The 21,131-nt window shown below is 40.3% G+C and overlaps 1 protein-coding gene across 8 annotated transcripts in view; it reads right to left on the bottom strand.

The window, feature by feature from the left end:
- RABGAP1L (RAB GTPase activating protein 1 like) overlaps positions 1–21,131 on the bottom strand; it is a 301,913-nt gene that overhangs the window by 244,886 nt on the left and 35,896 nt on the right. For 7 of the 8 annotated variants that reach the window (XM_053243766.1, XM_053243764.1, XM_053243769.1 and 4 more), the window contains 8 exons: positions 20,637–20,820; positions 18,560–18,770; positions 15,550–15,715; positions 14,221–14,381; positions 13,301–13,411; positions 6,674–6,740; positions 3,322–3,424; positions 2,332–2,498 (listed from right to left, as the gene is read on the bottom strand). In XM_053243766.1, the coding sequence (XP_053099741.1) occupies positions 2,332–2,498; positions 3,322–3,424; positions 6,674–6,740; positions 13,301–13,411; positions 14,221–14,381; positions 15,550–15,715; positions 18,560–18,770; positions 20,637–20,820 (1,170 nt within the window). The remainder of the gene's footprint in view (positions 1–2,331; positions 2,499–3,321; positions 3,425–6,673; positions 6,741–13,300; positions 13,412–14,220; positions 14,382–15,549; positions 15,716–18,559; positions 18,771–20,636; positions 20,821–21,131) is intronic. The other variant, XM_053243767.1, reaches the window with a different exon arrangement.

Genomic DNA, 21,131 nt, shown 5'->3' on the forward strand with positions numbered 1-21,131 from the left:
TGCAACCTCAGATGCTAGGCTGGATTCTGCAAGGACAGTTTCTAACCCCCATTAAATATAAAAGTTAACTTTTTGCCCACTTAGTGAATTCTCATAAGTGTGGTGGGGTTCAGCAGTATTTCTAGCCACCAGTGACAAATCTTCAATGCCCATCGTAGCTCTTTACCTCTCCAAGAGGACGAGGAGCTGAATAGTAAATATATGTCAATTTGCAAAAATGCAGTTAGGTCACAACATTATGTTTTCTTCTACACAGTTTTGGTTATGTTGATAAACTGTGTTCCCACCACCACACACACACACACACACCCCCAAAGCAGGGCAAACAGCAGCTATGTGGGGATGGGGGGTGGGATGGATTTACATGGTGGAAGACAGCAGGGCAAGGAAGATTAAACCACACCATCCACTAGTGCTGCTATTCCAATCAAATGTATAGTTTAAGAATTTCTACCTGCTCCTCCGACTTCAAAGAAACTCAATCTAATGACAAATCAAAGACATCATATGAAACAAATGATTTAAAGCTTTATGTTCTTTATGGTTTGTGTTTCATTTTAAATGTTTGAATGTACACTGCACTCTTATATGGAATTCTCTGCCATGGAATATGGTGATGGCCACTAGCTTGGATGCTTTTAAAGGGGGCTTGGACAAACTTATGGAGGACAGGCCTATCAATGGCTACTAAGTCTGATGGCTATAGGCTACCTCCACCCTCAGAGGCAAGATGCCTCTAAATACCAGTTGAAGGGAAGCACCAACAGGAGATAAGGCATGTTCTCACCTCTTGTCTGTGGGCTTCTCCAAGGCATCCGGTGGGCCATTGTGGGAAACAGGTTGCTGGACTAGATAGGTTATATTATATTGGTTTTTTGACAGTGTTCGAATTGTTTTATCAAACAATATTTTCTTGGTGGGAAGGAAAGATAAAAAGCAAAAGGAACTAGACCAATAAAATAAAAACTAGTAGCAGCTCAGGCCTGCTGAAACTGGAAGGTTTTCAAAATGATGGCAAAAAACAAATGGAGTACAGAATAAATAAATCCAGGGTGCTGAAAAGCCCTTTAGCATACCTCCACCTCTCAAGCTGGTGGGACATGCAGGAAGCGCTCCCTTGTAGATCTTTCTGGATGGGCAGGCTTAGATAGGACACAGTGTTACATTAAAGTAACCGGTCTCGAGCCATTTAGCACTTTAAAAATAACAACCAGCACTCCAAATTGCATCCAGGAACTGTCTAGTAACCAGTTCAGTAGCCAGTGAACTGGTAACTAGCTAGTATAACACTAGAGTGACATGCTCCAAAAACTGACTTTAGTAGCAGCATTTAACACCAGCTGAAGACTGGTACAAATCGCACATAAAGAACACTGCAGTAATACAATCAAGATGTAACCATAGCTAAATATGATGGCCAACATATAAAGGCCACTATACAGAAAAGCAGACTTTTGTAATCTAGGCACACACCAAAGTTGACTGGTGTCACTGCAACAACTGCCTTCTCACAACATAATCATCAAGTCTATTTAAACTCCCAAATTTAATTTGAAAATTCTGCAATAAGGGAGTAGAAGCTTGCTGAAACTAAGCTCTTGCATGAGAATCCTCTAAAAGCTTTACTGTGGATGACAGCAATTTACTCACCTGATCAATGACTACTTTTGCTGACATGTCAATCTGAGAGCGAAGTGGAGGTAGCCCCTTAAAGTCCTAACTCTATTTCTCACAATAAGAATGCCAACAGATGTTACAGCCATAGAGCTCTAGGGATGTGCATATGGATCCTATGGGGGTTTGGGGGAAAGATTAAAAATCTGCTAAATATGTCCACTTGCCCAGTTCTTTGGGGGATTGGGTAGTAGGTAGCACCCATGATGCCCTACCACCCAACCCACTTTGGTATCCCTAGAAGCTACCCATGGGGAACAATGGGGTGTTTCAAGTTTCTCTATTGTTGCCTATGGCTGAAACACTTGAAACATTTCCAGTTTGTTTCATCAAAACAGCCAGCTCAACAGCTGTTTTGACAGAATGTTTTGGTCATTTACGTTTTGTTTCAAGCTAGAAACAGAATGCAAAATACATTTCGTGCACATCCCTAGAGAGCTCCCAACCTCTTTTTGACCCTTGGATTGGTAACTGACTGCCAGGTGCCATTCCTCTGCAGCCATTTGATCCAGGGTTCCCCTAATTTTGTGTAAATTAACTTTACAGTACTATAATTTATTGTAATCTTAATTCACCTAATTTACACATACTTTATCTACAGCAAGAATGTTTAACAAAATTTCAATTGTTTGTGATCTTTTTTTTAAAAAAAATTACCTGTTTCAATTTCATGTAGAATGTTTCTGTGAATGTTTTTCTGCTGAAATACCAGAAGCGCTCATTGGCAGGATATACACGTACAAGTGTCTCCAGCAGAAAACGGACTGGTTCTACCACTTCTGTGACCACCATATCCACAGCCACAGTCATGTACACCTGTTTATCTGTAGTAAAAATATGTTCGATTTCAAACAAAATAACTGGTTAGATTGCAACATTGTAGCAAGTGAAATAATCCATATTTTTTTACACCACATAAAACATATATTTTTATCTGTCATCTCATCTCCACTCTTCGTACATTATTAGCTTCTCTAAATCCCAGATTACTATTTCACACCTCCATCCCCCTCTCTCATGGAGCTTTCCCAGACAGTCGACTTTACTGACGGTTTTCTGCAAGGCTTTACTGTGAGCTTGAAGTTGCCCCAAAAAAGAAAAGTCAATTTTTTTTACCCCACATATCAATCAGGATAGACTCTAACAATCTAACTTGCTATTAAAAACCCAAATTGTGCATGAAGTGCTGCCTGATAGCTCACAGGGACTTCAGGGTAAATTTGGACAATATGTGAATGCACATCTTCATTTGAGGAGATGCAAACTAGTAGCCAAATGTCAAAAATTTCATGCTGCCCAAGTGTTTAAACTCTGAAAACATATCCCTTCTCCCAAGCCTTTAAAACTCTGATCTCTGTCTAGTCTCCTTCCCATTCGCTTGTATCTCAAACCTGTTTGGAGGCCCGTAAAAGGGCCTCAAAACAGGTTCGTGCACATCCCTAATCGCTAGGAGTCGACACCGACTTGAAGGCACAACGTATGGCATCTAGTGCTGAACTGCATTATAAATAATTCTGTATGGTGGTCCAAGTCTAGCTCATGAAAAATCCTTCAAGCAAAAGTATGTGCTGGATCTTTAGCTCACTGACAGCCCTGTATTAACTTGGTACTTCATATAATCAAACAGTATTTTGAAAGCATAATTACCCTTAGGCGTTTCCACATTTAGGGCTTGAAAGGTATCTGTATTAGGATTCCATATTCCAGTAATAACATAAGCTTTTCCATCACAGCTTTTCCCCATAGACTCCTAAGAATACCAACAGTACATTATTTGGATTAAGACTTAATTTTCAATCTGAGCAATGTTCAGATGGAAATGAAATAGACATGTGTGCAGCTTTTTAAAAAAACCACCATTTAATGAAACTAACAACATTTTTACTAAGTAGCTCACATAGTGACATTCATTTTAATAATGGTTTTCCCCACCAGTTCTGACAGTGATAGTCTGAGGAAAGCATTAGATATAACAGTTGATACATCTTTAGAAATATAATGCCACACAAACTGCAGTCTAAAGATTTAATCAATCTGGGGACATAATCTGCAGTCTATTGACAATTAGTCCTTTCATATATAAAAATCAGCATAAGGCACTTTCACAAAATTAATGGCAAAGAATATGTAGAATAATATTGAAGGAGCCAAGGAACCACCCCCTGTACAATTTCACAGCAATCTCATATTATACCCAATACAATTAAGCCATCTGGAGAACTAAATCGGGCAGGTAGAAAGTGGAACATTTGAGATAGAGATCAAACATAATCTTCCTAAATGGTGGGGTACAGTTGCAAGTAGTCTTGTATTCTGTTTGAAGCATAGCTATTCCTGTCCAGGGTCAAGTTCTGAAACACAAACGGTTCTGCAAGTCTACAACAGAAGCTAGCTTTTCACAGCACAAACTGGATTGCACTTATGACGTCCTAAGCCCACCCTCTGAACAGTTGCAGAATTGTTTTCAGGATGGCTTTAAAAAGTTAGTACTACTATTAGTGGCTCACACACTAACATTGTGCATGGACAAGAACATCTCCCGCATATGAAGAGGGGCAATTTTTAAGCATCTCCCTGCTGTCCAAAAATATGTCCCTGAAAGTCCCCAACCGTCAGGGACACATTTGGGGCAAGGGAGGAAGCACTGAGGGCAGGATAGGGAAAGTGGATTGGCAGAAATCACCCCTCCCACTTGCATACGTGAAATGCTCTTACTCACAAGTGACAAGCAGTAGATGATTCAATATCAAACGTAATTTAAAAAGTGGTGGTGGTAATGGGTAAACAGAAGAACAAGTCTTAATGCAGCACTTTAAAAATTAAAAAAATACAGGCAAGCACATCATCTGAAGAATGCAGACAGAGATAAGACAGGTGGGTAAACCAGAGTTTGAATAGCTGACTGCAAATGGGGACGTCTCCTAAAATAGTTATATTGTTAGATTCTCACTACAAAGTGATTACAATTCACTTGGTTTTTTATGACGGGGGGATGAAATCTGGTCACGTGCAGCTGAAATGAAGGCTTGAAATTCCTATTTGGCCATGCCTCCCAAAACAGGCAGGAGCCATGTTGGCTCTGCTGTGACATCATAGCTGCTGTCCTCCTTAGAGGCTTGATCATACTGGGTATGGAGAGTGACGTTCTCTTTAATAATCCGACTAAACTCAACCATGATTTTGAAAAATCCAAAAGGTACAAGTGGTGCATAATACCACTGTGCAAGAGTACATGCAAAAAAATATTTGTGCATACGACTACAGAAAAGCAGCAACCGAAAGCTTGGGTAGATGCAGCGAGAAGAGAAAAGTTGCTCAATGGAAATCTCTGTGTGTCAGGAGCATTTCAATTTTAGTACAAATGAGTTAGAAAATGTTTATTATTCTCCAATCTGTCCCTCCCCACCTCCACTACCTCATAAGGGAATCAACAAATGGTAGATTTCCTGAATTTCATTTCAGAGGGGGAAAATGCTTTTCCATCATTTTCAGGCAAAAGCAAAAAACACGTTACAAACAAATCCAATCAGTCCTCCCAGACATTTTAAGCAGGTTGAACAGTGCTGATATAATCCCCTCAACCTATGGAAGAGCGTTTTTGCTGCACCAGGAAATTGTGAATCTTTATACAAATTTTAAAACAAACCATGTAGGATGAAAAAAAATTCCAACATTACCTAATAGTGAGCAGCTTAATGTAGTAATACTATTAAAAATGATGTGAGGGATTTAGGAGACATCTCCAATATGAAGCCAAAAAGAAACCAGGCCCAGACCACATCTAAAGAACTCACTGCACTGCTATGACATTAGGCTCTCCGCAGAACGTATTACATCTCCATTCATTCATTCATTAAGGCTAAAGGATCATCTTACGTTAAGTATGTGACTGGGGCCATGGTCCTTGATTTAAACAACAGAAATAGCAGCCACATGGGAGAAGGGTGATATGGATGAGGACCATGGGGGTACGAGCGGCGTCAGCCATCTGCCCCACCCTGGCCCCAATCTAGAATGCCCCTCCCCATAGCTGCTGTTTAAGTTGTAAAAAACAAACACTTCATCCTCAAACAATCTGGTCCTTAATCCATTAGGAAATCTGTTCTGAGAAAATGCACTGACACCATCCAAACACTTTGAGAGAACAGAGTCTTTAATCCCCGCTCCTGGGATGATCCTAGGCTGCTCTTTGCAAACACACAGTTAATACCAGCAAATAATCAGGGCTAGACTGTCTCAGGTGGCAGATTATCAGGACAGTGGTGAAGCAGCAGGACACTTGGAGATGAGGGTTGACATGCTGCTGGAGGTGCCCTGTCTTGGGCCACCACTGCAGAGAACAGCACAATAATTATTTGTATGGGACCATAGTCTGCCTTGAGTGGATATGCTAAGGAAATTAAAGCGACTGGTTCTAGCCTGCCACTGGAAACATCAAACTAGAGTTCTACCCAGCCAGCAGATCTGCTCCCAAGAAAGCAGGCTATGTTTCTTGCCAAAGGGGACATCTCAGAATGTGAGCCTCTCTTTAATGAGGGATTGATTTGAATGTACTAAAACCTAAAGTGGAACACTAATCTAAAATTATTTTCAGCTAGTTTTAATGGGACAATTAACATCTGTTTTTTAAATTTGTTTTTATACTTGTGAACCGCATAGAACCATCTGGGTGATAAAAATCTAATAAATAATAATCAAGGACTTTACACAGGATGTGGGATTAACTTTACCAACTGTTAATGGGGCATAAAATCTAGATATAGGGGGATAAATGGGGTGCAAGACACATACCCTTCAAAGCAGGAAAATGTCAAATTCCACTCCATTTCAAAAGTCATGTTTCAGAAAAACAAACATTTCCATTCCAGATTTCAAAAGAGACTACTTAGCATTCAAGTGGATTTTGCAAGTCAGAATCACAAATAGCTTTGACAGTGCCCTTTTAAAAGATAAATGAACTGTATTCCATAGTCTCTACTAGTTAGATGAGAATTATTACCATATCCAGTAAGTGCATGTCACTGTTTTTGACATTTCGGCCTGGACTAAGCAGCATCCCAAAGCATCTATAAATGATATTCAGAAAATAAAGAGAAAGTCAGTGAAAAGAAACTGAATTCCATAAATAATGTCTTAACTTCCACTTTACATTTAAAATAGAGCATAGTCTGATGCTGGTGCTAACTCACAGGTCAATTGTTGCAGGCTAAGAATATGGATCAAGTACTTGGAGAGGTGCGGCCGACCAACCCCTTACACAGGCTTTGCCCATATGGTTTATCAACATCTTATCTGGGGGTAGGGGAGCATGACCAACTGAGTCCAGGCCATAATTTTTGCCCTTTTAAAAGTGGAGGCTTCTAGTTTCCTTGAAAGAGGTCAGCCAGCCAGTCCTAAAGCAGTCATCCTTGGATCCTGGATATTATTCTAACTATAGGCCAAGTGCAAATCTCCCCTTCCACGACAAGGTGCCCAAGCAGGGTTTGAACTCCAAAACACTCTTAGATGATGATAATGCTTCAACCTATCTCAGTCTGGCTTCCCAACCACATTTGACATCAAAGCAGCCTTGGTTGCCCTGATGGATTACCTATGCCAGGAGGAGGGGGGGGTGCAACTCTACCATATATATTCTTTAATCAGTCAGTGGCTTTCAATATCAACCATGGTATCTTTCTGGATCATCTTTTCTGAGTTGAGAATTGAAAGCATCACGCTCCAATGTTTCTTTTCCGATCTTGTACAAGTTTCAGAAAGTGGTGCTTGGAGCTCCCGTTTAGCTTCTATATGAAGCCACTGGGATACATTATCTGGGGATTTAGAGTGAAGTTTCATCACTACATTGGTGACACAGAGCTCTGTTTCTCCTTTGCATCCAACTTAGGTCAGGCAATAGGATTCTGGACTCCTAATTCAGATGAATAATAAACAAATTCAGTCTAGATAAGATGAAGATACTGCTGTTGGGCAGTTTGGCTCACCGGGGAGCTGCTCTGTGGGAGATTGCATTCTCTCTCAAAAATCAAGTTCATAACTTGCAGATGCTATTGGATGCAACTTTTATTTTATATTCGTAGGTGGCATCTGTGACACTGAGTGCCTTTCACTAGCCAACGCTAGTATGCCCGATGCAGCCCATCCTAGGCAGAGATAGCCTGGCCACTGTTTTTGTACTGGCAACATCGAGACTAGACTGCTATAATGTATTGTATGTTGAACTGTGACTAACATTGTATCTTTTACTTGGTTTAAATGGTAAGTTGCTTTGAAAGGCAGCCCCAGCTAAAAAGCACAACACAGCTCCAGCTAATGAGCCAGCTGCATCCCTTTCTCGAGAAGGCAAATTTAGCCACATGCACGCCTTAGTCACATTATGGCTGGATTACTATAACATGATCTACATGGGGCTGCCCTTGGATAATATTTGAAACCACAGCTAAAGCAAAATGCAGCAGCTAGGATTTTATCTGGAGACATCTGTTGGGACCATATTACATCCATTTTGAAAGAGCTACACTGGCTGCCAATTTGTTTCTGGGTCCAATTTAAGGTGCTGGTTTTGACCTTTAATGCCCTTAATGGTTTGGGCCCTGGATATATGAGGGACCACTTCTCCCAACAGTTTCTGCCCGCTTGACAGAGTCATTGCTGGGGACTCTGCTCTGCGTGCAGACGATGAGAGAGGCTCGGCTGTTGTGCACACAGGACAGGGCCTTCTCAGATATTGCACCCAGGCTTTGGAATATTTTCCTGTTGGGCATCTGTTCAATAGTCTCCAGTACAGCTTTTAGAAAGTGAAATCATGGGTTTGTATGAGTGTTGTTTTTTGTGGTTGTTGCTGCTGCTGTTCTATGTTTCATGGTTTTATTGTGCACGTTTTAAAATTTTAATTAGATCTGTATTTTTATATTTCAATTTAATATATGTATTGTTTAAACTGCTTAATAGTTTTGTATTGTTTTTAAATATATTGTAAACTGCCTTGAGATTGTTTTTAAAGAAAGACGGTATATAAATCTAATAATACATCCATAAAATATTGCAGTCACATTTAACACTCTTTCACTGGTGTTAAAACAGCTTCAGTGACTTACAGTACGCTTCTAGGCACAATTCAAATAGCTGGTTTACATCTACCAAGACCTTCAAAGATCAGGTGGGTAGTGACCAGAGATAGTGCCATTTCTGTGGTAGTACACCAATTAGGAACACTCAACAGAAATAGGCACCAGGTCGATGTTTTATTTTCTCATACTGTTAATGAAAACTCATCTCAGCTCTTTTATTACTGCTGGTATTGTTATTTTATTAGTAGTACTAGTATCTTTCAGCCCGTTAGATTAACGGGCGCTAGTAGCCTTCTCCTCCCTCCCGCAAATAACTTTCGGGGGGGGCTGCTCCCTGGGCGGTGCTGGGAGGGAGTTGTCCTGAAATGGGGGGGCACATTTGGGGACTTCGATGTGGCGGGGGCGGGGAGAAATGGGGCAGGGCAGAGAAGCCCAAAGGGAGGTTAGTGGGGGGGGATGAAGCGGGAAGGAGTGAGTGTGGGGGGTGAGGTGCCCTTGGCTTTGCCTGGAGGGGGGAGCCTGAGTGGGGGGGGGACGTGACAGGAAGCCTACCCGTCCGCCTCTCACCCATCTGCTCCTGCAGCCCCTTCAGGGACAACGAAGCGGGGGCGTCAGTGGTGCTGCTGGGGTTTGCTCCCCTCGGCCATCTTTGGAGCTCCCTCTTGCCCTCCTCTGGGCTCCGCCGGTTCCCTCACGCCCCGCAGCCGACGGACGGTCCGTCTGTTCCCCTCCTCTGGCCGAGGCCGCGGCTCTGCCGCCGCCTGGCCCCCGCCTCCTCTGGCCAAGGCCGCGGCTCTGCCGCGGCCTCAGCTGTTCCGTGTCTTCTGGCTGAGGCGGCGGCTCTGCCGCCGCCTCGGCCTCACCGCATCCTGTGGTCGAGGCCGTGGCTCCGCCACCACCTCGGCTGGCTTCTCCCACCGCCGTCTTTTCCCTCCCCGCGGCAAGGCCGGTCCCGTTGCCGCCACCTCTGTTCTTCTTGCGGCCGGGCCGGACCCGCCGCCACCGGGCCGGACCCGCCACCGCCAAGAGTGGCGCCCGCCGCCGCTGCCTCCGGCCTTCCCGCGGCCGGGCCGACCAACCGGCCAACATGGCCGCCTAGTGCCTGCGGCCGTGTCTCCCTCGGCTCTTCTGCGCACGCGCACCACACATGCCCAGAACGTCCGAAGGAGACACGGGCGGGCACGCCAGGGAAGACACGGGCGTACACGCTAGGGTTTTATTATATAGGATTTCATGGCTGCAGCTTTACACTTTGCTTTTAATGTGCATTTTATCATTGGATATCACACTGAAAGTTTTTTAATTGAAGAAATGGAGTAGAGATTATTTGGTAAATACTGTAACACGTTATATTATGGCAAGAAAAATGTCTGTTGAAGAACAAGAGTAGATAATGGTTGTTTTAAGTATGCCAACATTATGTTTTCAACTTCCTGCAAACAATAATGGAGAAAGCAGCATTATATGGGTCAAGTGTATGAGTAAATTTTCATGCTTCCTTAAAAGAGAGTCACATCATCTACTTCATTTCTATAATTAAGCAGAGATTTTTGAAGAATAGCATATATTCAAGCATGCATCACCACACACATACAAAACCCCAAGTATGTTCTGCTATTCTGCTCAAGTCAGATCTGATCTGGTGGGTCAGTGGTTTCAGCTTTGTATTGCAGTATTATAGCAACTGATAAGCAATGCTCCTCCTATATTTTAATAGTCTAAGTAGTTTACAGTTTCCACCTCACATGGAAAACACATCTGGAAGAAGCAGCGACATATATAGAAAGATGCTGAACCATTGCAGGTCTAAGTTTTAAAGAAAATAACATTTCTGTCTAAGAACTTGCTAGCCCTCCTCAATGAAATAAAAAACTTTATGAGAAGCTTGCCACCTGGTGGAGCTCCTTTTTAAATGCAGTTTCAGAAAATCGGTTCAGAGGAAGTTCATCAAATCTTTTCCTGCTAAAAGTCAATCTACACATTGCAAGTAGCACACAATTATTGCTTTTCATTATTTTTAAGTAGTTGCAGAGCCTCCCAACTGGGCTCCAACAGGCATTTGCCTCCTAAAGGAAACTGCAATCACAGAGGATTGGAGGAGGGTAGGGCTCTAGATCAGGAACGTGGGAGAGGGAGTAGTTAGGGTCCCTCCCCATGCCAATCTAAGTCCGGGGGTGGGGGCAGTAAACTACTATTTATAATTGTTCTAAAACCACCACAGAAATGCTAATCACACACTTCTTATAATATGTAGTGTGTTGAAGCCAATGTGGATGTGTTAGAACATACAGGAGAACCTCATTATCCGGGGCAGTTCCATTCCGGGGGGAGGAGGTTGATAGTGAAACAGCAGATAACCCCACAAAAAACAGAGGGAGTGCCCTACCATGCTCTTTGTGTCCCCAGCTCTCCAACAGTGCCCCCAAAAGTTAAAAAATCATGTTTCTTCCATGAAAAATCACATCCTTTCTCTCTCTCTCTTTTTTAAACACAAAAAGGAACCACAAAATGGCTCCTGTCCGCAAAATGGCGGGCAGTAATTACCTTGGAGATCATTTCCACCCATCCCCAATCCACGGATATGTGAGTCTTAACCTCTGAAATGCCTAATATTTTCATGTATATCAAGGTCGGGTGGCAATTACCCAACTGCAGATATGCAAAACCACAGATGCCGGGGATCCACGATTAATGAGGTTCTCCTGTATTTACAAAATATTTTATTCAAACCTTATTCACCATAAAGTTATGAACTTAATTGGATTTTTTTTTATTTTCAACTAATCATCATGCTACTAGGAAAATACTAATATAAGCAACAGATCCAGATCCAAATTATGTTCATACTTCCCAGACACAAACAGCTCAATACCAGAAAGGCTCCAAACCAAGGATGTCCGAGAGTATAAGTCTTAGAAATTGGCAATTTTTCACAAGTACAGTTTAAACTGATTGATCATCATAAATCCAAGTAGTTGGATTACTCATTGGGCCAATTCAGACATCATGTGGAAACTTGGTTAGAACCCAGCTCTGTGCGACGTCCCTGAACCTCAGGAATGTGTGTCTACATCCCTCCCATCCCTGCATGAGTGCCTACTACCTATCTAGATTAAAATAAGCGGAGATCAGTGGGTTCAGCCACAACTTGACTCACCTTGGCTTATGTTAACCCACTTGCTTCAAATAACCCAAGATCTATAAATCATTTCAAGGCTTGGGTACAGATCTCAGGTTATTTGAAGCAAGTGAATTAGAATAAGTCAAGATTGGTGGGTTCAGATGACATGATCAATCTTGCCAACTGTCCATCAGATATGTTAATGGAAGTTTTAATGTCCTTAAAAATTTGAAGTAGGAAAAAATAGGAAGTAGATTCTTGTGCAGTGATGGGAGGAGGGAGCTCATGTACTCTGTGAGCTCATCACGCAGAGCCTGGCTGTAACTGTAGTTCCACAGGAACCAGCTCAATCCAAGTACATTTAACAAGATATATATCACCAAGAAGTTTGTGTGTGTGTGTGTGTGTGTGTGTGTGTGTGTGTGTGTGTGTGTGTATAAAAAGGAAGACTAGGTTGTTGGATTTGGCTGTGTTTTTTCTACAAAATATTTTTTTAAAAGAAGAATACAATGCATTGCTAATATACAAGTGCCATTTGGTAGAGGGTTTTGGGTTTTTTCCTAACAGGTTTTTACATTTCAGTGCTGTAAACCCTAACATATTTAGGTTGCAATTCTGAATACACTTACCCAGGTGTAAGCTTGAACACTGTGGGACTTCTATATAAACATACCTAGAATTGTGCTATTAGAAACCATACTTCTTACTGGTAAATATCCGAAGGTAATAGGCTACTTATTTCCCCTTTTTTATTTCATCACCAAATAAATAACAAAATATTATTGTTATTTAAAAACCCCTAATTTGAGACTGAATAATACAGATGGTACTTTGAGAAAACTGTAAGCTTGAAGCAAAATATTGTGACTAATATTTTCTGCTGACAACAGCTATTAAGGAAAGACTGGGAATATTAACTCATTCTGTTATCTCCTTGGTTCTCCAAGTTTGGAACAAATTGTGGGGGGGAATTAAGTTCTGACCTTGCCCTCTTGATTTTTTCTTTTTCTTTTAGTTAGGGTCTAGACTAGTGTGTGCAGCAAAATACAGTTTAATGGATTACTTACAGCTTTCTAATTCTAGGAATGTATTCAAGACCAATATCTTAAGAAGCTGAGCTGCAGCATGTATATTGGCTTACCCCAATCCGGGCACTTTAATGCTGCACAATACCTCAAGGAAACATGGTGGCCAAGACTGCCACCATGGGAACAACACACAATCAAGCCAGTTCTAACTGGCAGATTAGGGGTTGGTTTGCCCAGTAATTCGGTAGTGTAGCTCTTGTATTAACCCTGTAACAATTATACACAAACATGAGAAGGTGGCATGGTTACTATAATTTCCTAGCTGAAGAGATCCACAAGTCAGAGAAGTACAGAATTTATTCCTTCTGGTTTTGCAGGAGTATTACAAAGCATTAATGCACACACATTACCTTTCAATGGCTAATTCTTTGTTGGAAATTTGTTGTACAGTGATCACAACTTTCTTCTCAACTCCCTGCTTTAGTTTGAAATAAAGTTTATCTCTATCCTTTGGTACTGGGCTAAAAAAATCATAATAAAATTCCATTAGTATATGTTTAATAACCTTCACAGTGACAGTAAACTGAAAAAAATTCTGATGAAAATTTAAGTCCATCTGCTTCAGAAAAGCTGAAGAACCTTTCTTCAAAAATAACCAAAGCAAAGCCATAACATTTACTGCTACATGATGTAACCAAGCCTAGTTTTTTGTAGGTGCACAGGAAGTGGGAGCGCTATCACAAATTAAGTGGCTTGCTTGATGCTGAATTGTGAATTCTCAACAAAAAAGCACCGCATGTAAGAGCAATCCTTACCTTTTTGCTATGGTAGATGAAATTACCAATTATTTTTTCTACTGTATGCTAAGTTCCAAGCCACCTAAAAGGTGCAGTGGGGAAATGACTTGATTAGCAAGCCAGAGGTTGCCGGTTCAAATCCCTGCTGGTATGTTTCCCAGACTATGGGAAGCACCTATATCAGGCAGCAGCGATATAGGAAAGTGCTGAAAGGCATCATACTACGCGGGAGATGGCATTGGTAAACTCCTCCTGTGTTCTACCAAAGACAGCCACAGGCTCTGTGGTCGTCAGGGGCCAACACTGACTCGACGGCACACTTTACCTTTATGCTATATTTCTAGCCATTAATTTAGAGCCCAGGGAACAGTATGAATATTATATCAATGAGAAATGACTTGTTCATGTATGCTGCCATGAACTCTTCAGAGGAAGGGCAGTCAACTAATTTAACAAACTAAATTTAGGCAGCAGGTTAAAATTACTGGGATTTCCATACACCCGCTTTGTTCTTCTTCAAGCCTCTCATTTACCTGAAGTTTCCTTTACCATCATCTTCTTTGACTTCTAAAGACACACTGAAAGTGAATACATCACTGTCAGGAGCTGGAACAATAGCATCCTTTACATGATCTGATCCTTGTTTGGAAGAACGTTTGAATGCTGTTGAGAAACTATATAAAATTCGGCTGACCTAAAATGGGGCCAAGAAGGGAGAAGGGAAAAGAAGAAAAAGGTTCATTGGAATTAGAAAAACATACCTGACAACACAATGGGCTTAGAATTACAGATGACCACAATAGCATTACAGATGGCCAATGGCATTACAATGGCCACAACATTACAGATGACCAGAGAATCTGGCCAGACTCCTTTGGATATAAGTACACCCATGAAAACAAAAGCAACATGCAATTACATGCAGATTTAAAGTAACAAAGAATTAAGTTTCTCAACCAATGAAAGATAATCTGTACTCAATCAGCAACCACACATTCCCCAAAATTACCTCACCTTAAAGAATTTTCCTTCCTATTAAAAAGCAAATTCTTCCCAAGTAAATAAAAACACGCCTGCTATTTTGAATTTTGTACCTTATATGATGCTAAAGTCTAAACTAGGGAATAGGATTGACTAGCTAATGTTAAACAGTACTATTTAGGATTGCTACAATGCTTTTTGCAAGTACAACAAAAAGCTACAGGTAACTCTTAGATGCATCTCATATGAGGCAAGTAAATAGTCAAGAATGACCCTGATCACATTTTGAACTACCAAACATTCAGAAGTAAAGTATGATTAGGAACTATTGAGCCTGAAGTAAGAATAATGTATCATATTCTTTTGGATTATTATTAAGGATAAAAAGGCACAATTGTTCCACACAACCAAAAATGTTCTGGAGTAAAACGATTCTCAAAATAAGGAATGTCAGGCAATACCATTTCCCTACAAAATGTAAAATTATTTATTTATGCCAGACAGGTGGATTGGCCCAAAGGGAATATTCCCGGTGAGCCCCACCTGCAGAGCGCCCCTGTGCCCCGCCGCACTCGGCAGCAGTGAATACTCCCACCCTTAAACACCCATTCTGCTCAAAACCCGGCACCTTCCCCACATACATTCCACCGCTCTCTCAGTGCCCCAGTCCGGCGCTGAAGCCAGATTGCAAATCCATCAAGGTAAATCTTGTTCAGGTATATTTGCAATTAAAGCACATAATGAAAAGCTACTTTACATTTTGGTATCTAGGTTGCTATGCAATAATACACATTTATTTTTAACTATCAGGAACATGCATCATAATATTTGGAACATGGTCATTTAAATTTTTGTAAAGAAAAATGCTACTTTCTACTTACTGCCTCTTTAATTTCACAGGAGAAGACATGAATCTGGAACTCATCAGGGTCAGAAAGGCTTGCCGTGAACGCGAAGCAGCCACATTCTGAAGTCTCACGGACACAGAACAACACTTTGTAGATTGGGAAAGAAGCAATTTCTGTACTACTGGATTGATCAATTATTCTAGGTAACCAAGGAAAAGGGGAGAGACCTTTGTCAGCAGGTACCAAATAAAGACCTCTACTGCCACTTTTGGTTCCTAAATGAAGAAAACTACTATATCCAAAATGCCTTGGGAAATATCCAGAATGTCCATATAATGGCATACAACTCTGATCGTTAAGAAACCTAGGTAGATGTAGTCCATTTAAAGTTATTGATATTAAGTCTAACTTTTTTCTTTAATTAAGTCATGTTCCAAGAATAGAACTTTCTTCTATAGAAATTCAGGATTAATTTTTGATATTTCTACCAAAATTAGTTACAAGATTTTTAAACAGAGTATAAAATATATTGGTTTTCAAGAGTATTTCTTTAGGAAAAATACGTTCTTGAAAATATGTGCCATCTGGATACAGGTCTACATTCTATTAAGAGTCTTCTCTCATTGAAACAACTTAAAAGTATGTAATTTATCAATTTCTGTTTGCACTCTTAAACACAAAATACAAACACTATAACTAAAGAGACAAATACATTCTATAAAATTTTAAATGCCCAATATTACTAAAATGGAAGAAGCATAAGACAAAACAAAAATATCCATTACCCATAATCCTTTATAATATATTTTTCATTTTGCCCAGTTTTCATGCAGGCAAAACTAGTTGTGTGTTTTTTAAACAGTACTCATATAATCCTCTTTAATTTCACGGGGAACCTTAAGTTTGTCTCAGTGGTAAAATTGCATCTATTAGTATGTACAAACGTCAAGGGCCCAAGTGGACAAGGGAAATCCGAGGAGGAAGTAAAAGGAGAAAGCAAAGAGCAAAGTTTTTCCTTCTGCTACCTTCCTCTTCTATATAACATGCTTCCTGTTATAGAAGTACACAGTACTTCTATAGTGTTGAACAGTGTACTGTGTCTTCTGTACTGAACAGAAGACAAAGCACACAGGAATAGGCTCCTGACTTTTTTATGGGTCTGAAATGGCATCAAACACATCCACACACAAGACAACCACATTACTAACAGCTGCAGGGCCTCTGAGAGGAATTTTATCAGGGGGTACAAAGTTGCTTTCAGGCCGGGTATAAAAGATGAGAGAGGGGTGGAATGGAAAATCAATCAACAGATTTTCTGCATTTGAAGCCTTATGCTCCTATACTCCCTCCATGATAAATATAAATAAAATAAAAGAGGATCAGAGAGAAGAAAGCACATTTGATTTGAACATCTTTGTTTATGCTACAATACAGATAAGAAGAAAGAATTCACATAGAAACATCCTTTTATATTGCAATGCAGATCAGATCATCAGAAGACATAATTATTAGTAAAAAGTTTTGTGTTTTTTTTTAAAAGGTAGATAGCCTTAGTATTTACTTTTTAAAAAGAGCTTTCCTGGCCTTTTTTGTGAAAAATTTCAAATCACAGCATGAAAATTAATTGTTCTGGCAATGTTTGATTCAATACTTAGCCTGGCCAAATCCACAAGACAATTCCGGAGACATTGTAGACCTTAAATAATTCTTAATCAGCTTGAGTTTGCTAAATGACCTCTTCGCAGAAGCTACTGTTGCTGGAATTGTTAATAGTATTCTTAAGCTAACAAACATTTGGAAACAGGTCACCAAGTCTGTACTCTGTTAACAAGTTAAACAGATCTAATGGCTTTAACTGTGCATTTACAAAATTTGCTTTATGTACCGAGGGTAAATGTTGAAGCGGGCAGTTAATGTTATAGCAGCATTGAAGCGGACAGTTAATCCTGCTATAATATTGTCTACCAAAACATAAAACACACACTTTCTGTAGTAGGCCTCTTCTGGAGTATCATCTGTGTCATTCATTTCCTCCAAGTTAGTATCAGGTGTGCTGTCATCATGCGGCCTTGCCCTCTTGCACTTAACTCCACCACATCGACGGGAGAGTTTTATTTCCATCTTTAGGTTTGTCACAACCAATTTGGTTTCATTCCACATGCATTTCCAGTTGTTTCAAAGTTTTGTCAGATCTGTGAGGAGAATTTCTACGTTTGCTACTTCAACATCCAGTGTGGCATCGCTAGCTTGGATGACCTTGTTGCAAATATCTATGCCAGCTAATATTTTGTACCACACAGCCGACATTAACACACAGGCAAAAGATGTCACATAATAAAACTCCATGGACTTCATTTCTTGTTTTGGCTGTCAAATTTAGTTCTAGGAGGTCTTCCAGTGCCAATTTAATGCCAGGCAAGTGAGCTGCAAAAGGCTTTACACATTCAACATGATCTGACCATCTTGTTTCAGACATACCATGAGGAGAACAACCAATACGGTTTTGTAGTAATTCCCATCACTTTGGACTGGAACTCAACAGGTGGTACACAGTTTGAATTGTTCCGGAAAAGGCTATTGCTTCAGGTATGCATTCAGCAGCATCATTTCCACATCAGTTGAGTGTGTGACAACCAAAAGGTGGAAAAATGGTGTTGAGCATTGTTCTTGTATTTTTGCTTGTGCACCGTTGTATTTTCATACATACTTAGCACAGCATACCTAATTAAGTTGCTTTGTAGCATAAAATCATTGGCTTATCAGAACATACAATATGTGATGCCTGATCTTTTAAATAGGCTTAGCCAAGCTGGCGATCATAATTATCATTAGGCCACAAAAGTTCTATAGATAAGCTATGTACTGTTGCAATAATGTGTAATATAGGTTACAGTTAATACTTTGGACCCCGGGGCCGGGTATGAAGTACTCCCTGCGCCCCCCTATCATAGGCCCTGAACAGCTGAGTGATAAAATGTATATATTGTATATTTTGTTCTTGCACAAGAGTACAAATAATGAAATTAGAAGTGATTCAGCTCACCGAACAGAACCATCTGGAATATTTGGAACATACAGAGTTACAGGGAAAGGTGGATGACTTGAATTTTTCAAAGCTGCCATCGCACACAGTGCCTCCGATTCACTCCGAGGAGCAGAAACTTTCATGCACCCGAGGTAAGTTAGTTTGTTGAACAATACACTATCTTCTTCTGAAGGTACAGGAGGAGAACAGGATCTTTGTGGAAGAACTTCTAAAAGGAAACAGAGTTCAACAATTATCCACTATCATCTCCTTTCCTTGCAACTGTAATTTATAATATCATGTCGAATAGTAATATGCATAAGTTGTACTTGAAGGCTATTTGAAGATCAACTCTTCATAGTGTCATACCTTGCTCCTGACAGGTGTCTGCACTGGCTTCTGAAGGTTCTAACATACAAATTTAAGATGCTACTGTTTATCTTAAAAATCCTTTAACAATGCAAGCTAAATATCTTTACAAAAAACCACTAAGTTCTTCTACACATATCACTGCTATCCTCTACCAGTTGTATTTCCATGTACCATTTTTTTAAAAGGCAAAGTAGTGTTTATTTTGGGGAAACATTCTTGAGTCCTGTTAGTTTGTTCCCATGTACCTAACGGAAACAAATCCAAATGAGGCTATTTTTGCTTACTACATTTTCATACTATTTAAGAGGCCACAAGAAGATTTTAATTTTTTTAGTATCACCAGGCAACATCCAGACAAATTTAGTCATCAGAAGACTCATTTGAATTACTGAGACAAAATTCATTATGACAAATCTGTCTCATGGATTTCAATGATGCTTAGCCATGACTAACTAGTTTGGATGCTGCCTACCATTTTGTTTAGCGTATGTTTTAGCAGCATATTGTTGCACACTTTTTTCAATATCACACGTCCCAAGATATAACTTTGCTTGCTTTGCATCCATTTATTTTTATTACATGATGATGGACTTTTTCCATCATGGAATTCAAGGCAGCACACATGAGGATGCTCAGTACCTTGCTAAATGAGCAGAGACACCTTTAAAAATGGTGATTCTCTTGTATTTAGCAGGGGGAGAGTAACTGACCCTATCCAACCCCAGCACAGCATCCTTCCAGTGGCTGTTGCTGGTATCTGCCTTATGTTCCTTTTTAGACTGACCCGCCAAACCACAGATACTCGGGTCACCATTGGCAAGGGCGGTCAATTTCCCAGTCGTGGATATTCAGACCCGCAATTGGGGAAAACTGTGATTGATGAGGGAGGACTGTATATATTCATAGTCGTAGGATCTCAATCAGTGACCTGTTCAGACATTGACGGGACCTAGATCTGCATAACTTTAGTAAGAGGGCTATACCATGTACCTTCAGACTACACCCTCAGACTTTCATTTTGTGAAACGAAAGTCAGTCCACAGAAAGCTTAATCAATGGTGAGTACACTTGGAACATATCTTTCTACACCCAACATTGCTTTTCCTTTTTTAATGTTAACATAATTTTATTATTTTTGTGCCTGGAATAAACAGTGATGCAGAACTAAGAAAATTTGTTTACAAAACAAGGCGAGAAATTTCTTGAACATTACAATGGGTCAGCTTAGATGTCATTTTAACCACAGTTCAAGTATCAATTCCACACGACAATTCAGGAGCATTGGCTCCCCGCTTTCCCTGCCTGCAAGTCAGAAGAATTCTACTTCTAACTACTATGAAACAAACCAAGATTTGTAACAAGGTTGTACCACCCAAACCAACTGACAGTGGTTTATTCTAACCACATTGCTTGAAATAAACTTGAAGATTTGATGCGAATTTCTTATCTCAGTTTATTGATTATTGTGCCAGTTTATCTCAGGCACGTTGCTTAGAATAAGTCATGACTGATTTTAGTTTCTAACCAATGTTGGAAGTAGTGGGGTTTTTTGCAACTTGCCCACTCCCGATGCTTGGAGACATCACACAGAACCAAGATCTAACCATGATTCCACATATCTAATAAGGCCCAGCAAAATTCAGATTTCCTAATCTTGATCCTCATTTTCCTTCTCCTTGCCCAATGTTTCTCCTTTGATATTTGTGAAAATTTAATCCAGTACCCATGGTGGAAGGATCAAGCAGAAGATGCACAGAAGGGTGGCTGACAGAATCATCTTCAAGTGACATTGCGCAATCCACACTGAATTCTGCATCGGTATTAGTACTCTGCTTCTGGCCTTTATCAGAATCCCTCAGTATCTCTTCCATGGCTTTCTCCATTTCTTGATCTTCATTTTGAAGCATCTGTTACAAAGAAGAATGCATGCAAATATAAGTTTCAATAAAAGAAAACCACATTCTTCATATAGTTATACTAGACCCTTCACAACTTTGTTCACACACAGAGAAAGGAGGCATATGAGCATTGCCGGTATCTGGAAACATTAATTGCACTTAACAGATGTATATCCCATCTTCATGTCATTAGGTCTTCAAGACAGCTTACAAACAGAATTGAAAAAGCAATTCTCAGCAATTCTGAAGTCCACCTCAGCAAGGGTGGACTTACCTTCCATCCTAGAACAAAGAAAGACTCCCTCACCCTACACTTGATG

The sequence above is a fragment of the Hemicordylus capensis genome, chromosome 4 (assembly GCF_027244095.1).
Source record: "Hemicordylus capensis ecotype Gifberg chromosome 4, rHemCap1.1.pri, whole genome shotgun sequence".
NCBI classification, from domain to species: Eukaryota; Metazoa; Chordata; class Lepidosauria; order Squamata; family Cordylidae; genus Hemicordylus; species Hemicordylus capensis.